This window comes from Bufo gargarizans, chromosome 8, assembly GCF_014858855.1.
Source record: "Bufo gargarizans isolate SCDJY-AF-19 chromosome 8, ASM1485885v1, whole genome shotgun sequence".
Lineage (NCBI taxonomy): Eukaryota > Metazoa > Chordata > Amphibia > Anura > Bufonidae > Bufo > Bufo gargarizans.
The window spans coordinates 197,952,386-197,970,094 of NC_058087.1; the positions used below are offsets into that span (position 1 = coordinate 197,952,386).

At 46.1% G+C, this 17,709-nt stretch overlaps 1 protein-coding gene across 1 annotated transcript in view; it reads left to right on the forward strand.

Annotated features, from left to right (window-relative positions):
• The window catches only part of LOC122945561 (transmembrane protease serine 9-like), a 106,256-nt gene extending 98,371 nt beyond the window's left edge, over positions 1 to 7,885 (forward strand). The window contains exons 9-11 of the mRNA XM_044304626.1: positions 6,866 to 7,035; positions 7,544 to 7,816; positions 7,865 to 7,885. Of these exons, the coding sequence (XP_044160561.1) occupies positions 6,866 to 7,035; positions 7,544 to 7,816; positions 7,865 to 7,885 (464 nt within the window). The remainder of the gene's footprint in view (positions 1 to 6,865; positions 7,036 to 7,543; positions 7,817 to 7,864) is intronic.
• Positions 7,886 to 17,709: the final 9,824 nt, after the last annotated feature.

Consider the following 17,709-nt stretch of genomic DNA (forward strand, 5'->3'; position numbering starts at 1 on the left):
ACGTTCAAAGATCTGTTCCAGGCTATTTTTCTCAGAACGGGGCCATGACATTACTTCCCTGCGGGCGGCCCCTTCTAACTGAGCTAAGAGGATCTCCATTTGCTGCTCAGCATTGATGGGATAAAGCCGGAACAGAGCCAGTATCTGTTCCCTAAAGTCTTTTAACTTGTGGGCTTCCCCTGAATAACGTGGGAACCAGGGGGCCCCAAAATAGTACGGCATGGTTAGCGGCATCAGGCTTGGCGGTGCCGCGGCGGCAGGGGGCCCAGAGTCGGCTGCGGGTACTTCAGCAGGCACGACTGGGGCTGCCTGTGCGATTTCCTCGACCGCGGACATGGCGTTGCTAGGTGGGTATGGCCCTTTAAATGTAGCGGAGCGGACCGGAGCGGTTATGGCAGTAACTTGAACTTTTTTTTGTTTTAGACAAGTCTTTCACGACTAGCGGGGATCCCTCCGGTGCCTTGGCAGGGGTTAGGGAGCTTCCGGACAGGTAAGCGGAGAAGCCGGTAAAAGTTTTTTAAAGTTGGTACTCACTCCGGTGGTGCTCGCTCCAAGTCTCGCGAGATGCGCAGCTACGGGTGTCGGACGTCTTGCGTACCACGTCAGCAGGTAGGCGCGGCCTCTCGTAGCTCCGGGACTCAGGTAGGCGGGCTTCGTCTTCCTGGTTGGCTGGGCGATGGCTCCGCCTGATTCTTTTCGCGCCAAAGTCCTCTTTTTCGCGCCAAACAGCTCCACGAGGCGCACTTGTAATCCGATCAGGTTAAATGGGCAATATGGCTGTCTATTCACTGACAGCAAGCGGTGACTCAAATCGGCAGAAAATAGTCCATACAATGCAATCTTCACACCGCAAATATTACAGTTCACTTTGGCCCAGCAATTTTCAATAAAACAATTGGGGCATGTCACTTTAAGACAATTTTCAGCACACAGTTTTTAAATCCGCAATGGCGCAGGAATATTCGGATCCTGTTCGTGACGCCAATTTATGCAACACGCCAGACCTGCAGGGTATGACGAAGTGAGGTCACAGTTATGGGCAATCGAGGGTACTCACTATATTTGCAGAACCCTGGGCAGGCGCGTGGCAGTGAAGGAGAGGTAGACACAGTTCCTCTGGGGCACGCTCTGTAGATAGGGACCAGGCCTGATGGTAGTTGAGGTGCCCTGGATGTTACAGGTATTTTGTGTGCCTGGGGCAAGGTCCCTGTGGTATTCGTGACGCCAGTGCCTTTGGACGGTGGCACGCCGGTTGGTGGTTGGAAAGATGAAGGTACACAAGTATGCAGTGAACCAAACGTAAACTTTACTGGACAATCCAACTTTGTACAGCAGGGAGTAGTACAGTCTCTATATTACAGTTCCACGAAAGGGGCTTATTCACAAATATGGCAGGCAATAGTCATGCAAGTTACACTGAGGGTAAATTCCACAAGCACTCAGCAGCAGGTTGTACTTTTCCTAGAATCACTGTACACTGTCCTTTATAGAACTCCTGCTCTGGCTTTATCTCCCAAGGCCCGGATGCCTAAAAGGGTGGCTTATATCCTTGGTTACTTTCTTCCTCAGGTATTATACTGCTTGCTATGGTTCCTAAGTTCCTCTGCCTATCAGGGTCACTTGGCTTACCCTGGGTCGCCTCCTCTTATCAGGTGGAAAACGGTAGCTTTCTCCCAGGAGGTTGGTTCCTGCCACTGGGGTATCTCTACTGAGCTAATCCTAGCTTCAGGAGCTTCAGGTGGACGAGCTGACTCCTCTAGTCCCCTGGAATGAACTAACACTTCCCTGTCTGGGCCTTCCTATATGTAACTAGGGCTCTCCAGCTCCCTCTAACGTCTGGGAGGCTAAACTACACCCTGACAGGCCTGACACCCAGATAATACAGGGAAAAACAAGCACATGACATTTAATGCAATGCAACACATTAACCTGTGCAGTGCCCACCTTTACCTGGTGGGACACTACATAATGAACTCAATTGAATTAGATTCAGTTCACTCGTCTCCAGTTACAGCGAAGAGGCTCTAACAAAAAGTCACCCAGCCGTGAAGTAAACGAAGCAGCCTGATTAGGTGGGCACAGATGTGACCCCTCACCATGTATTGCAGCATGGCATGACCACTGAGGTCTACAGGCTTCACTATGGCTCCTCTTCTACTTTTGGGACCATATTGTACCTCTGTCTGCTATTAATAACAAGACATATGTATGTTCGTTCTGCCAGATGCCACAATAAGAAGGCCCTCCGCCCTATAGGGTGGAACATGTCTGTGTAGGCATTGACTGAGCACCTTGTTGTTGGGTAGAGGGTTCCAGGTTTCCACTTAGATTCAAGATCCATTTATTTCCCCATTTCCTAGACGGAACATCGTATCCCGACACTCTACAGGAAGTGATGACGCAGATCATTGACAGAGCGACATGTGACCAGCTCTACCATATGTTCTCCGACATCAGCAGCAGCCAGACCATCATCCTAGATGACATGATATGTTCTGGTTACACAAATGGAGGCTTCTGCCGGGTAAGTACGAGTGGTGTTGAGATGGGCGAGGCTGCTGTCTTCCATTGGACCCACCTCTAAGTGCACGGCGACCACATACATCTGCTTATGCTCAGGATGTCCACTTTATCTTCCACAGTTACATGGAGATCTAGGACGTGCACACTTGCAGAATTTGTACAGTAAATTATGACGGGTGCTCTGCCCGCAAATGGAGGACAACAAAACTAAGGCTACTTTCACACTAGCGTTTTTTGCGGATCCGTCATGGATCTGCAAAAACGCTTCTGTTACAATAATACAAGCGCATGCATCTGTCATGAACGGGTCTGGTTGTATTATGTCTTCTATAGCCATGACTAATCCGTCTTGAACACCATTGAAAGTCAATGGGGGACAGATCCGTTTTCTATTGTGCCAGATTGTGTCAGAGAAAACGGATCCGTCCCCATTGACTTACATTGTGGGTCATGCCTGATCCGTTAGGCTCCGCTTCGTCCGGCGGACAGAAAAACGCTGCAGAGCGGAATGGAGACTGAACGGAGGCAAACTGATGCATTCTGAGCAGATCCTTTCCCATTCAGAATGCGTTAGGGCAAAACTGATCCATTTTGGACCGCTTGTGGATCTCACAAACGGAAAGCCAAAACGCTAGTGTGAAGGTAGCCTAAGACAATTGGTATTTGTAGACGGGGGGGGGAGGTAACTGAGGGCTGAAGGGCCAGGATAGAAAAGCCCAGCTTGGGCCCCCAGCACAACTTCTCCTCCTGATTGCCAGCAACAGCTTTTCTTAAGTTAGCCATGAATGCAGCGCTGGCGCCGGTGATTGCAGCGCACTTACATCCGCTCTGATTGGGGCCCTCCACTTCCTAAACATTGGCTGCAGCATCCTAGGTGTTTGACAGAGGGAGGGGGGCCACACCACATTGCATTCTTTGCAGTTCTATGCATGCACCTGCTCTCTGGTGTCAGACCTTCAGAATATTCACCTTCCTTGGATCCACCCACCAGACAAAGATGATTCCATAGGATGACATTTTTCACTAATTTCACAAAAAATGACCTTTCTGTGGAAATTGCTGCCATTTTGTCTTCCAGGGAGACCCCGGGGGACCTCTGGTGTGTAAAGTAAACGGTGTCTGGTATGAAGCGGGCATCGTAAGTTGGGGGGAACGATGTGCTTTACCTTACCTCCCTGGGGTGTACACCTCAGTACCGGCCCATGCAGCATGGATCCAGAGCTATGTTCCCGATGCGACCTTCATTCCCCTGCCTACACTGACGAATTCTACACCAGAAGGTAAGACGTGGACACCACTACTCACAGAAGGTAAGACGTGGACACCACTACTCAGACGCAATCCTGTGGAAATTCATTTACTAGAGCCTTGGACCAGACACCTTGTGCATCCACCGTGCAGGCTCCACACTTCTCTTCTAAACACGTTGGGGGTCATTTATTAAAGGGGTTGTGAAAGTGGCATGTAATGTAGAGACCGGCGCCTCTTCATAACAGCACCAGCTATAGGGCTTATTAAGACCAGCCTCTAAAACACTGGTCTTAAAGGGTTTGTCTCACTTCAGCAAGTGGCATGTATCGTGTAGAGAAAGTTAATACAATACATTTCTTAATGTATTGTGATTGTCCATTTTGCTTACTTTGTTGGCTTGATTAATTTTTCCATCACATCATACACTTCTTCTTTCCATGGTTACGACCACCCTGTAATCCAGCAGTGGTGGTAGTGCTTGCACACTATAGTAAAAAGCCCTGGCCTCTCTTGTGGACCATGAGATTGCGCATAGACTGGCACTTATTTCTACAGTGTGCAAGCACGACCACCACTGCTGGAGTACAGGGTGGTCGTAACCATGGAAAGAAGAAGTGTATGATGCGTAAGGCAGGTTCCAAGCTGACCTGACGTGAGTGGGTACTCCTACTGGTTAGCATTTCTGGTTAGTAAATGACCCCCTTTATCTTATGGAAAGATTACAAAAGAAACAGAAGAAAAAACATTTACGTGAACACAATTTCTCCAATGAATTACAAATGTGGAATAGAACAAAAAGTTTTTGTGAAGTGGAGGAAGAAGATTGAGGATGAGGAGATTGAGATGAGAAGGAGATTGATATAGTCCATAGAGCCCACAGCGAAGTGGTGGCTACCTCCAAGTCAGTATCACTGTCCTCACGGAAACCCCCTGAACTCCAGAAATCTCGGAGAGACAGATTCCCAGTTGAGCTATTACGGTAATTCAGGGAGGTTTTCCGTGGTAGCAGAAGTGCGTAGCATGTAAAAAGTGCAAGTTGCTTTATTGGGGACCCAGATCACTCTTGAGCTGGCCATAGATATTAAATGTACATTGGTGGGATCAGCAACCATCTAATGCGATCTACAAACCCTCTCCTGATGGCAACACCCTCCCCTGTTACTAATGAGAACACATGCATGCTCAACTGAGCCGATCGTCCATGTGCATGTCAAGATAAGGAGAGATAGCTGTTGGTTGAACGAGTGTTTGGCCAGCAGCTATTTCATGTCTATGGCCAGTCATAGTCCACCCTAAGGTCTTGCTTTTGCTTCCTCTGGAATTACATAGGCTGATGGGTGGTTTGTTACCCATTTACACCTATAACATTGATTGCATGTAGATATGACCGAACTTCTGAAGATCTGTTTCTGCAACATATTAGTTGTGGGTGGATGTCCTGTTATGGAGATATTGGCCATGATATGGTGATGCATATTTCAGCCTTCATAATGGCCTATATAACTCCATAGGAAATTCACCTTCAGCGTTTTTATAGACAGGAAGTTTGCTCTCCTTTACGCAGTTGTTCATTATCATCTTTGTTGTAATAATTTCATGTCTGTATTATTTTATTCCAGTGACGACTTCTCCGCCCCAGACCACTCAGTTGAAGGTCAGTTATACCTCAACCTCACCCAGTAATTATGTTTGCGGCTCTCCGATGTTCAGTGACCGAATTGTAGGGGGCATGGATGCTGTGGATGGAGAATGGCCCTGGCAGATCAGCCTGCGGTACATAGGATCTCACATCTGTGGTGGGTCCTTGATCTCTAACCAGTGGGTCCTGACTGCTGCTCATTGCTTTGAACAGTAAGTTTTACTCGTGACCATGTGTATTATTTCCCACGAGACACCGAATACTGGACCCAAGGTGTCTATTCTTAATATGTTTCCTATGTTCTTCACAGCTCCATCAACCCAGACTATTATTTTATCGTGGCGGGGAAATACCAGCTGTCCATCCCCGGTTACCATGAATTTTATGACTATGTAGAGCAAATTATAATTTACCCCACATTTGCTGGGACAGCGACCAGTGGAGACATTGCCCTTATCAAGCTGACTGACCCTGTCCCTTACACCAAGTACATCCTGCCAATCTGTTTACCATCTTTGTCTGTCATCTTCCCGACTGGTTTGGAATGCTGGGTAACTGGCTGGGGGAACACTGGATCTGGTGGTGAGTCTTCATTTATTACTTGTTCCTCAACTGCTGTGGTTTTTAGCAAGAATTTCCTAAAAAATATTCCAGTCCATATATATCTCAATGGCAGTGCTGTCAGTCATGAGTACAAAGCTCCTCCGAATCTTCTCTGCTTCAAATGAAACCAGTGGTCTTATGGTGAATACAAAATTGAGCATAGTTTATGGTGGACGGTCTTCCCATGAGTCGGTAGCTGAAATATCTTTCTAGGTTATACACCCGGAATTAAATCCCAAACCTAGTACTTACTTGGGGCTTTTTCTATTTGCTCTTGTAGCGCCATCTTCTGGATAGTGTAAATTTCAAATGTGCAAATTTATAAGGCAGAGAAATTGTAATGAAGACCACAATAAACTCCAGTCATGGTTATAGAAGGTGAAAGAAGTTCTCTGTGTTGACAAATCATATTTATAAGAAAGTTCCCTTGACAATAAGCAGCTCACAAAGTGTCTCCTTGCTGAGTCCCCACCAATCAGTTGTAATATGAAGAGGAATCTGCCGGTAAGTGATCCATTTCCCTACAGCACTATCATAGGAGATCTGGCACAGATCCTCCAGAGAGATGGATGTTATTTGAAATCTTTCTCTGCTCTGACCAAGAAATGAGGATCGAGGACACAGGACCCTACACTTAGTCGGATATTGGAAACTGGGTTTTCTAAACTACACCAAACCTTTAAAAATGTAGAAGAACCACTAGAGGAGAGGTCGGTCCTTTCATCAATACTGGAGGGGGATATATCAATGTTTAGAACTCAATTCTACAAAGAATGGTTGCAGTTGTACAATGTAATAGTCGTGTGTAGATAGATGAGAAGCCTCACAATGTCTTATGTAACACCACAGTGAATCTACCGTATCCTAAGACTCTTCAAGAAGTGATGACCCCACTGATTGACTACAAAACGTGTGATGCTATGTACCACGTTAACGCTAATGTGAATGCGGACACCAGCATTATCAAGGATGATATGATATGTTCCGGGTACGAAAATGGAATGAAGGATTCATGCCAGGTACACAGATTTATATGTTATAGTGAATTAATAATAAATAGACTGGCGCACACTATCCAGTACTGTACGGATAAATGCAAAAATACAAAACAAAAACTCCTTGTGATATATATAAAAGATTACCAAATCCGTGAATAAAGAACCAGAGAATGTTCAAACGTAGTTTTAATAAATCAAACTTGAGCCCAGATTTATATCTTGTTCTTCCTTTTCATACTCCTCAGAAGTCACTTAACAGCTTTCATAGCTGATGGGCGTCTATGGAGAGGAGAAATGTTTATTGCTTGACTTTTCAGATGATAAAGCCAGAGATGAGGTCATAAGTGGAATATCTAGCTTGTCTTTCCTTCTAGACAATATTCTCCATATGTATTCTGATGACATCTCAGTGTTTTGGCTTTTTAGTGCCGTGGACAATGCTGGTCAATGACTTACAGCTAACATTTACTCAAGACAAGATGTCCTCTCAGCAGGCCAAGTGGTCACCAATTCTGTCTTTTTCCCTCAGGGAGACTCTGGAGGACCTCTGGTGTGTAAAGTAAATGGTGCATGGTACCAGGCTGGCATTGTCAGTTGGGGCGAGGGATGTGCTAAACCTTATCGCCCTGGAGTCTACACTCTCACTACTGTCTACCAGCAATGGATACAAAGATACATCCCAGAACTTAACTTCACAAACCCGGGTCCAACTGAAGTTGGTTCAACTGTAGCTCCAACTAAAGTTGGCCTAACTATAGCTACTGATGAAGGCTCCAAGCTGCTGGGTCAAGAGATGACGACTGTGATTCTTCTTGCCTTAAGTTCAATGTTTTTTCATTGCGTTTAACAGAAATGTGTCACCAGAAAATGACCTATTAAAATCAAATTTTTATGTTTAAAGTATTTTGTAACATTTTTTGATGAAGTTATTTTTAATTTTCCATGTCCATATCTATATTTAAACAGAACCCATGAAATCCTGCAGTTTCCGCACTGGACACTAAGTCTAATAATAGCCTCCACTTCTTGGTCTGTACAGATCACGCTACTGCAGTTACCTGCTTATCTACGCACAGAGGTGATATCATTACAGGAAGCATTAGAATGACAGATAAGACAGGATAGGTGATTGTCAAAGCTTATCTACTCTACCTCCCTGCACAATGACCTCTGCTCAGGTCACAGAGCCTAGAAAACTCTCCCATAGAAGTCAATGAGGTCCCCTCCTGACCATTGTGTCTATGGACCATTGGGCTGCCGTAAAGCAATTTTCTTAATGCTTTCTAAATGCTGTTTAGAACAGCTCAGGCAAGATGGCCGCCCATATAATCATGTACAAGATGGCCGCCCCCATAATCATGTACAAGATGGCCACCCCATAATCATGTACAAGATGGACGCCCCCATAGTCATGTACAAGATGACCGCCCATATAATCATGTACAAGATGGCCACCCCATAATCATGTACAAGATGGCCGCCCCTATAATCAATTACAAGAAACTGAATTTAAAAAAATCTGTAATTAGAAATTAAAAAGAGATTAGAAAAAGTAGATGTGTTACTATCTGGTTTTAACTGTCAGGGAAAAAAATTGGTGACACATTTCCCTTACATTATAGCTCCACCGAGCATAGGATGGAATATGAGGTGTAGGAGCTTTGTGGGTGCTGGGAGGTGGTGCACAGCAGAAGATGCTGCAGATATTCTGTCTCCTCTGCCGGGGCTACTTGGAAATGTATTTGTATCCAATACATTTCATACTCATAGAATAATATCTACTGTGATAGGAACGTTTGATGTTCCTTTACTGAAAGCTGATGGTTCAGATGATAAGACACAATTCAGATTCAGCAGAAGTGAGTGAGATATGAATGTGGAGCCTTGTAGATCCTTCAGTGAACACAACTAAGAGCAGGCAGGAATGAACACAGTCCGAGAAACACACCTGGTGCAGCTGAGCGATGGTTTGGAGCCATACATTTCAGAGCTCTGAACATGCAGCGATGAAGCAGAGCCAAGACACACCTAGAATAGCTGAACTTGAGAATTGGAGAACACCATACATGCTGGCATCAGGACCAGGCTTGGCTAAAAGTGGCAGAAAGCCAGACAGACTGCCATCATAAAACAACAGGACAGACAGAACAGGCAGCCAGATCGGCCACACGGACCAACTTGATAAAGAACAGACTAAGCTCATGCCCAGGTCATCACTGACAGCTGACCTGGTGTGATCAGGAATGAGACTTGTCTGGACCAATCAGGCTGACATCAGGAACGTACTTTACATGGAACCAATGTCATGGGCAGGCAGGCTGGCATCTCGAAAAGACTTCACCAGGAACCCATGAGCTTTGGATGGAGGTGGCAGACATCCAATCAGGCTGGCATCAGAAACAGACTGTAACAGATCACCTGGCACCCCGACTGAGTACCTCCGTTGCTGGATGCTCCTAGCGTTTTCCTGAGGTTTCCAAGCACTCTGGCAGACACCACCATCACCGAACCGAAGCAGCATATAAGTCCTCTTCAAGCATATGAATGCTGTAGGCAGTTGAATAGGAACCATACAAATAGGTTTTCACTCCTAGCAGTCAAACTGGGACAGCATGCAATAAATCCTCCCCCAAGAATGAGACGACACTTCACCTTGAGGTTTAAAACAGGAACTTCCTTTATTTTAACACAAGCAGTGATTTATACACATCTTCCAACAAGGTACCACCCACAGCCAATCATATGTATCTACAGTATTTAAACCTTCCCAGCAATTGTACACAAAATCCCCTTCCCTCTGTCTGTAACGCAATAAACAAAACACAATGAGCCTTGTCTGAGATGTAATTAACCAACACAATAGCATTGTCTCAGACGCAATCCACAAAATACAATTATCAAACGTAATGGACTAACTTGACCCCTGGCATACACAGATACAATGTAACAGAACACATAATAACATACATAGTATTTAAGACAGCCTGAATGCAATCTGCTACACAGTCTTAAAGGGGCATTGCTCCTAAAAGTCAGACATGTCCCCGGATGGCCATTAAAGGGCCAGTAGCAGCAATATAAAATAGCACATGCCCAAATTGCATTCAAACGTACCAAATCACCAGGGGCCATAGTCAGTAGGTAGGAGGCGGCCAGCCAGTCCTCTCCAATGCCCAGTGGCGAGGCGGGTTCTGCCACATTTCTCCCCTTTCCCATTGAGACTATCCAGACTCCAGACCTCCAGGCGGTCTGGGGCTCTGATAGTCAGCCGGCCTTTCTCCAAGGGTGTAGTTGTCCCTATGGCCCCCTGCCACTTGTGCCCAGTTGTAGATCCATGACTTGGGGGGAAGGTAACCAGGGTGCCCTCTCCCCTGGTTGAACAAAGCTGTTGCTGGGGGGAAGGGGTAACAGGCTCCTCTCTCTGCGACACCCTCCCTTGTTGTAGGGGAAAACAGACTGCCTCTCCTTCCAATACATTGTCCTGTTGTTGTGGACCAGGACAGACTGTCCATATCTCCAGTGGTGCAGGTACAGAGACTACAGTCCCATCTGCACTGTTGTGGGGCTTGCTGTCTCCCCTTGGTGTGCTAGGCAAACCGCTGGGGCTACTTGGGGAACAGCGGCCAGCGGTGTTCTGCACTGATGCCAGCACTTCTGCTGGGGCGAGGGGGGTACAAGCCAGCCCTGTAACAAGGGGGTCGGTGGAGCAGAGGCTAGCGGCTCTCTGCCCTGATGCCAGCTCTTCTGCTGGAGGGACTGGAGTACAGTCCTGCTGGGTAGTAAGGGGACAAGTAGGGCAGAGGTCAGCGGCGCTCTGCCCAGATGCCAGCTCTTCTACTGGGAGGGGGCCAGAGGGGGCTAACGACTCCTCTACTGACCCCAGTACCTGGTTTGGAGTTGGCTGTGGAGGGGAGGGGTTGCTTACCTCCTCCTCCTGGTACTGCTGCTGGAGTTGGAGATCTGGGCCGGCTGCCCAGTATCCCTGTAGGGCCGGTAGAGAGATCTCGGTCCCATCTCCACCTGCCATCTGTGGGTCTTCCCAGGACCAGTCTGTGAGGTCCCTCAACATTTGCGAGTAAGGACCACCTGCGTCCACACCTGGCAACTTCGGCTGCTGCTGAGGGTCTGGGCCAGCTGCCCAGCATCCCGGTGGAGAGACCTCGGTCCCGTCTCCACCTGCCTGTTGTGGTTCCTCACAGGACCAGTCTATGAGGACCCCTATTTCGGGTTCCTCTGGCCACCTCAAGGGGAAACGGCTTACCTCCTCGGATGCAGCCTCTGCTCGGCTGCTGTAACACTCCTTCTGCTGGGCAATTTCTCTCTCTTTCGCCAGTCGGAATTCTCGTTCCATCCTTGCGTGTCGCTTGGCTGTGACCTGGTTCCAGATGGCCTGGCATATATCCATGGACACATTATCTCCATACTGGTCCACTCGCTGCCTCACCTCGGCCAGCCAGTCATCTTCAGAGCCTTCCATACTTTTCTGCTCCAAGTCGCTGGATACCTCTGCTCCCAGGGGCGCTGCACGAGTGCTAGCGTTTGCCCTCAATTTGTAACTCCACACGTTACCGGTGTCTCTGAGCTGCTTCTCCTCGCACTAGGACGCCATCCCACTGCTTGCCACCAATGTAACGGATCACCTGGCACCCCGACTGAGTACCTCCGTTGCTGGATGCTCCTAGCGTTTTCCTGAGGTTTCCAAGCACTCTGGCAGACACCACCATCACCGAACCGAAGCAGCATATAAGTCCTCTTCAAGCATATGAATGCTGTAGGCAGTTGAATAGGAACCATACAAATAGGTTTTCACTCCTAGCAGTCAAACTGGGACAGCATGCAATAAATCCTCCCCCAAGAATGAGACGACACTTCACCTTGAGGTTTAAAACAGGAACTTCCTTTATTTTAACACAAGCATTGATTTATACACCTCTTCCAACAAGGTACCACCCACAGGCTCTGCAAAAACAGCCAATCATATGTATCTACAGTATTTAAACCTTCCCAGCAATTGTACACAAAATCCCCTTCCCTCTGTCTGTAACGCAATAAACAAAACACAATGAGCATTGTTTGAGATGTAATTAACCAACACAATAGCATTGTCTCAGACGCAATCCACAAAATACAATTATCAAACGTAATGGACTAACTGGAACCCTGGCATACACAGATACAATGTAACAGAACACATAATAACATACATAGTATTTAAGACAGCCTGAATGCAATCTGCTACACAGTCTTAAAGGGGCATTGCTCCTAAAAGTCAGACATGTCCCCGGATGGCCATTAAAGGGCCAGTAGCAGCAATATAAAATAGCACATGCCCAAATTGCATTCAAACGTACCAAATCACCAGGGGCCATAGTCAGTAGGTAGGAGGCAGCCAGCCAGTCCTCTCCAATGCCCAGTGGCGAGGCGGGTTCTGCCACACAGACTTTATCAGGATGCTACATAAGGCGTCATGCAACAATGCTCGTTGCCCGGCTATTCCACTCATTGGGGACCACAATTTGCAGTCCCCAATGAATGGGCACCATATGTGCGGCTGCTGCAGACGGATCCCGACCCAGTTGAATTGGTCTGTGATCCGTCCGAACTGTAAAAAACATAGAACATGTTCAATTTTTGTGTGGTTTAGAGGCACGGAGAGAAGCCTCACGGAAGCACTCCGCAGTGCTTCCGTGGGGTCCTGTACCTCCGCTCCGCACCTTCTGGATTGCAGACCCGTTCAAGTGCAGAGTGAGGTGAGAATCAGTGAAGAATATCAGAACACATTCTCTCCAATGGACACATGCATACCCACAGGAATAAGGCATGTCCTACATATTGGAGTACTGGTACCAGTGGCGTAATGTGGGTTACCAGCACCCGGGGCAAGCCAAGTATACACAATAACACAGTGATAACTCTCTCAGTACAGATAATGTAGTAGATGTCACCTGCAGTCCTATGTAACACCACAGATAACACAGTGATAACTCTGAGTACAGATAATGTAGTAGATTTCACCTGCAGTCCTATGTAACACCACAGATAACACAGTGATAACTCTCTCAGTACAGATAATGTAGTAGATGTCACCTGCAGTCCTATGTAACACCACAGATAACAAAGTGATAACTCTCTGAGTACAGATAATGTAGTAGATTTCACATGCAGTCCTATGTAACACCACAGATAGCACAGTGATAACTCTCTGAGTACAGATAATGTAGGATATATTACCTGCAGTCCTATGTAACACCACAGATAACATGGTGATAACTACCTGAGTACAGATAATGTAGTAGATGTCACCTGCAGTCCTATGTAACACTACAGATAACACAGTGATAACTTTCTGAGTACAGATAATATAGTAGATGTCACCTGCAGTCCTATGTAACACCACAGATAATACAGTGATAACTCTCTGAGTAGAGATAATATAGTAGATGTTACCTGAAGTCCTATGTAACACCACAGATAACACAGTGATAACTCTCTGAGTACAGATAATGTAGTAGATGTCACCTGCAGTCCTATGTAACACCACAGACAACACAGTGATAACTCTCTGAGTACAGATAATGTAGTAGATTTCACCTGCAGTCCTATGTAACACCACAGATAGCACAGTGATAACTCTCTGAGTACAGATAATGTAGGATATATTACCTGCAGTCCTATGTAACACCACAGATAACATGGTGATAACTACCTGAGTACAGATAATGTCGTAGATGTCACCTGCAGTCCTATGTAACACCACAGATAACACAGTGATAACTCTCTGAGTACAGATAATGTAGTAGATGTCACCTGCAGTCCTATGTAACACTACAGATAACACAGTGATAACTTTCTGAGTACAGATAATGTAGTAGATGTCACCTGCAGTCCTATGTAACACCACAGATAATACAGTGATAACTCTCTGAGTAGAGATAATGTAGTAGATGTTACCTGAAGTCCTATGTAACACCACAGATAACACAGTGATAACTCTCTGAGTACAGATAATGTAGTAGATGTCACCTGCAGTCCTATGTAACACCACAGACAACACAGTGATAACTCTCTGAGTAGAGATAATGTAGTAGATGTCACCTGCAGTCCTATGTAACACCACAGATAATACAATGATAACCCTCTGAGTACAGATAATGTAGTAGATGTCACCTACAGTCCTATGTAACACCACAGATAACAGTGATAACTCTCTGAGTAGAGATAATGTAGTAGATGTCACCTGCAGTCCTATGTAACACCACAGATAACACAGTGATAAATATCTGAGTACAGATAATGTAGTAGATGTCACCTGCAGTCCTATGTAACACCACAGATAACACAATGATAACCCTCTGAGTACAGATAATGTAGTAGATGTCACCTGCAGTCCTATGTAACACCACAGATAACACAATGATAACCCTCTGAGTACAGATAATGTAGTAGATGTCACCTGCAGTCCTATGTAACACCACAGATAACAGTGATATCTCTCTGAGTACGGATAATGTAGTAGATGGGTGTGAGGCCTCCAGAATTCAGAACACGCACAGTGTGGCCCAAATTCTATATCCACCCCCCCCCAAAAAAAAACTGATATTTTGATGGACATTACATACATTGCTATGAAATATACAGGAGAATACTGCACATACCTGTTACATCCAGTGACATCTCCTGTGATGTAGACTTTCCTCAGCATCTTCATTCGGACATAGGACCGCCATGATAACTTTTTTCACCCGCGTCTCGTCTCTGTAGAGTTTGACAGAATTTTTTGGGCATTTCTCACTTTACTATCATCCTCAGATAACAGACCTCTCAGATAACAGACCTCCCCCGTAGTGCCCATAACTATAATGCCCTCTGTATAATTATAATAATTACTGGCCCCTCTGTGTTATTATTATTAGTATTATTAATATTATCATCGCCCCCTCTGTAGTATTATAGTAATAATTTTGCCCCCCTTAAGCCCCTCCAGCATACAGTCCCATGTAAATAATATCACCCCCCCTCTCTTTAGACCCCTCTAACATACAGTCTCCAGTACAAGGATTATTCCTCCTCCCTTCATCCCCTACAAAAAGCCCCCCAAGTAAACAAACCAATCAATATTCTCCTCCACACACCGACCTGCAGCCTCTGCTCCTCTCTCCAACAACGTGCTCTCCTGCAAATATTGAGGCTGCGCCCCCTGGATGACGAGACTCCGCCTCTTCCCTGACATCATACCTCCTAGGAGCAACTCCATTCTAGTCACTACGGTCGCGCTACTGCCTCATAGGCTTCAGGCCACTAGTCTTAAGTCTATGAGGAAGAACAGAGGCGACGGGAGCCATAGGCTCATTGAAATGCTTGCTGCCTGGCGCCCCCTGCAATTTTTTGCCCAGGGCAACAGCCTTCACGGCCCCCCCACGCTACGCCACTGACTGGTACACGCCCAGATACAAGAGTGCAGGTACACACAGAATACAGGACTTAGCGTGAAGCAGGAGAACAGAGCACTTAGTGGGAGTTTTGACAGAAGCTGTAGAGAAAGGACCTTGGAGAAGAGAACTCTAAAGAGGAAGGAATTTAAGAAGCACTCTTGAAATTACAGGCTTTAATAAAGCAATTTATAGACAAATGACTTTAGAGAAGAAACACCATAGAGAGCAGGGACTATAGAGAAAAATAAATTTAGAGAGGAAGGACCTAAGGTAAGTAGCACTTGGGAACCAGTCACCAGGAAAATGTGAAGTAATCTGCAGGCAGTTTGTTATAGAACTGGATTTACCGAGAAATTTGATATATCGTTTTGTGAGAAAAAATTTAGCAACATTTCTCACCATTATGGGCTTTGAAATCAAGAAGGCAGTCCTATCAGTGATTGACAGCTTTTCATCTATGAGGAGGAGGTCCTATCAGTGACTGACAGCCTTCCCTCTATGAGGAGGAGATCCTATCAGTGACTGACAGCCTTCCCTCTATGAGGACTGGAGGAGGTCCTATCAGTGACTGACAGCCTGCCCTCTATGAGGAAGATGTACTGTCAGTGATCATCAGCCTTCCCTCTATGAGGAGGAGATCCTATCAGTGACTGACAGCCTTCCCTCTATGAGGAGGAGATCCTATCAGTGATTGACAGCTTTTCATCTATGAGGAGGAGGTCCTATCAGTGACTGACAGCCTTTCATCTATGAGGAGGAGGTCCTATCAGTGATTGACAGCCTGCCCTCTATGAGAAAGATGTCCTGTCAGTGATCATCAGCCTCCCCTCTATAAGGAGGAGGTCCTATGAGTGATTGACAGCCTTTCATCTATGAGGAGGAGGTCCTATCAGTGATTGACAGCCTTCCCTCTATGAGGAGGTCCTATCAGTGACTGACAGCCTTCCCTCTATGAGGACTGGAGGAGGTCCTATCAGTGACTGACAGCCTGCCCTCTATGAGGAAGATGTACTGTCAGTGATCATCAGCCTCCCCTCTATGAGGAGGAGGTCCTATCAGTTACTGACAGCCCTACCTCTATGAGGAGGAGGTCCTATCAGTTACTGACAGCCTTCCCTCTATGAGGAGGAGGTCCTATCAGTGACTGACAGCCTTCCCTCTATGAGGAGGAGGTCCTATCAGTTACTGACAGCCCTACCTCTATGAGGAGGAGGTCCTATCAGTTACTGACAGCCTCCCCTCTATGAGGAGGAGGTCCTATCAGTTACAGACAGCCTTCTCTCTATGAGGGGGAAATCCTATTAGTGATTGACAGCCTGCCCTCTGTGAGGAGTTGGTCCTATCATTGATTAACAGCCTATCCTCTATGAGAAAGCGGTCCTATCAATGATCGACAGTCTGCCCTCTATGAGGAGGAGGTCTTATCAGTGTCTGACAGTCTTTGCTCTATGAGGAAGAGGTCCTATCAGTGATTGGCAGCATGTCATCTATAAGGATGAGGTCCTATCAGTGTCTGACAGCCTTTGCTCTATGAGGAAGAGGTCCTATCAGTGACTAATGTAACACCCTGGAGTGGTGTTACCACTCTTACATCCTGCTGCTTTAATGGTCTAACATAAATGCCATCTTATGTATTTTTGTTCAGGTCCTCTACACTGTGCATTCCTAATCTTGTTATGCAACTGTTCATAATAAGTAATGTACCAGGTTCACCAGCAGGTGGCAGTGTAAATGGCAGAGCTATAGTTAGAGAGAATGGAACTCACCATTCCATTCTCCCCCTTCTGGGTATAAGATAAGATAAGATAAGATGCCTTTATTGTCACTGTACAATACAATGTAATACAATGTACAATACAATGAAATGTTGTTTGGAGCAATCCTAGATGTCATGGACTGAGGAACAAGAACTGACATTTAAACTAAAGCATTACACTAGAAAAAAACAAAACATTGCACTAGAAGGCGTTACTATTCACAGGTCACAGCATATATATAGCAAGAGCAAAGTAGGAAGTGCTTGTGAGTATATATACACACTGATTCAGACACCACGGCAGACAAGAGGTCATCATGGGTTCATGAATGCAGCAGTCACTTTCAGTCTGTGGTAGTTTCTATCCTAGGAAGGGGTAATAATCTCCGAGCATTTAGGAGACTGATTGCTTTGGGGTAAAAGCTGTTCTTCAGCCTAGTGGTGCGGGCATGTAGGGCTCTAAGACGCCTACCAGAGGGTAGGGAAATGAAAAGGTTGTGGCCGGGG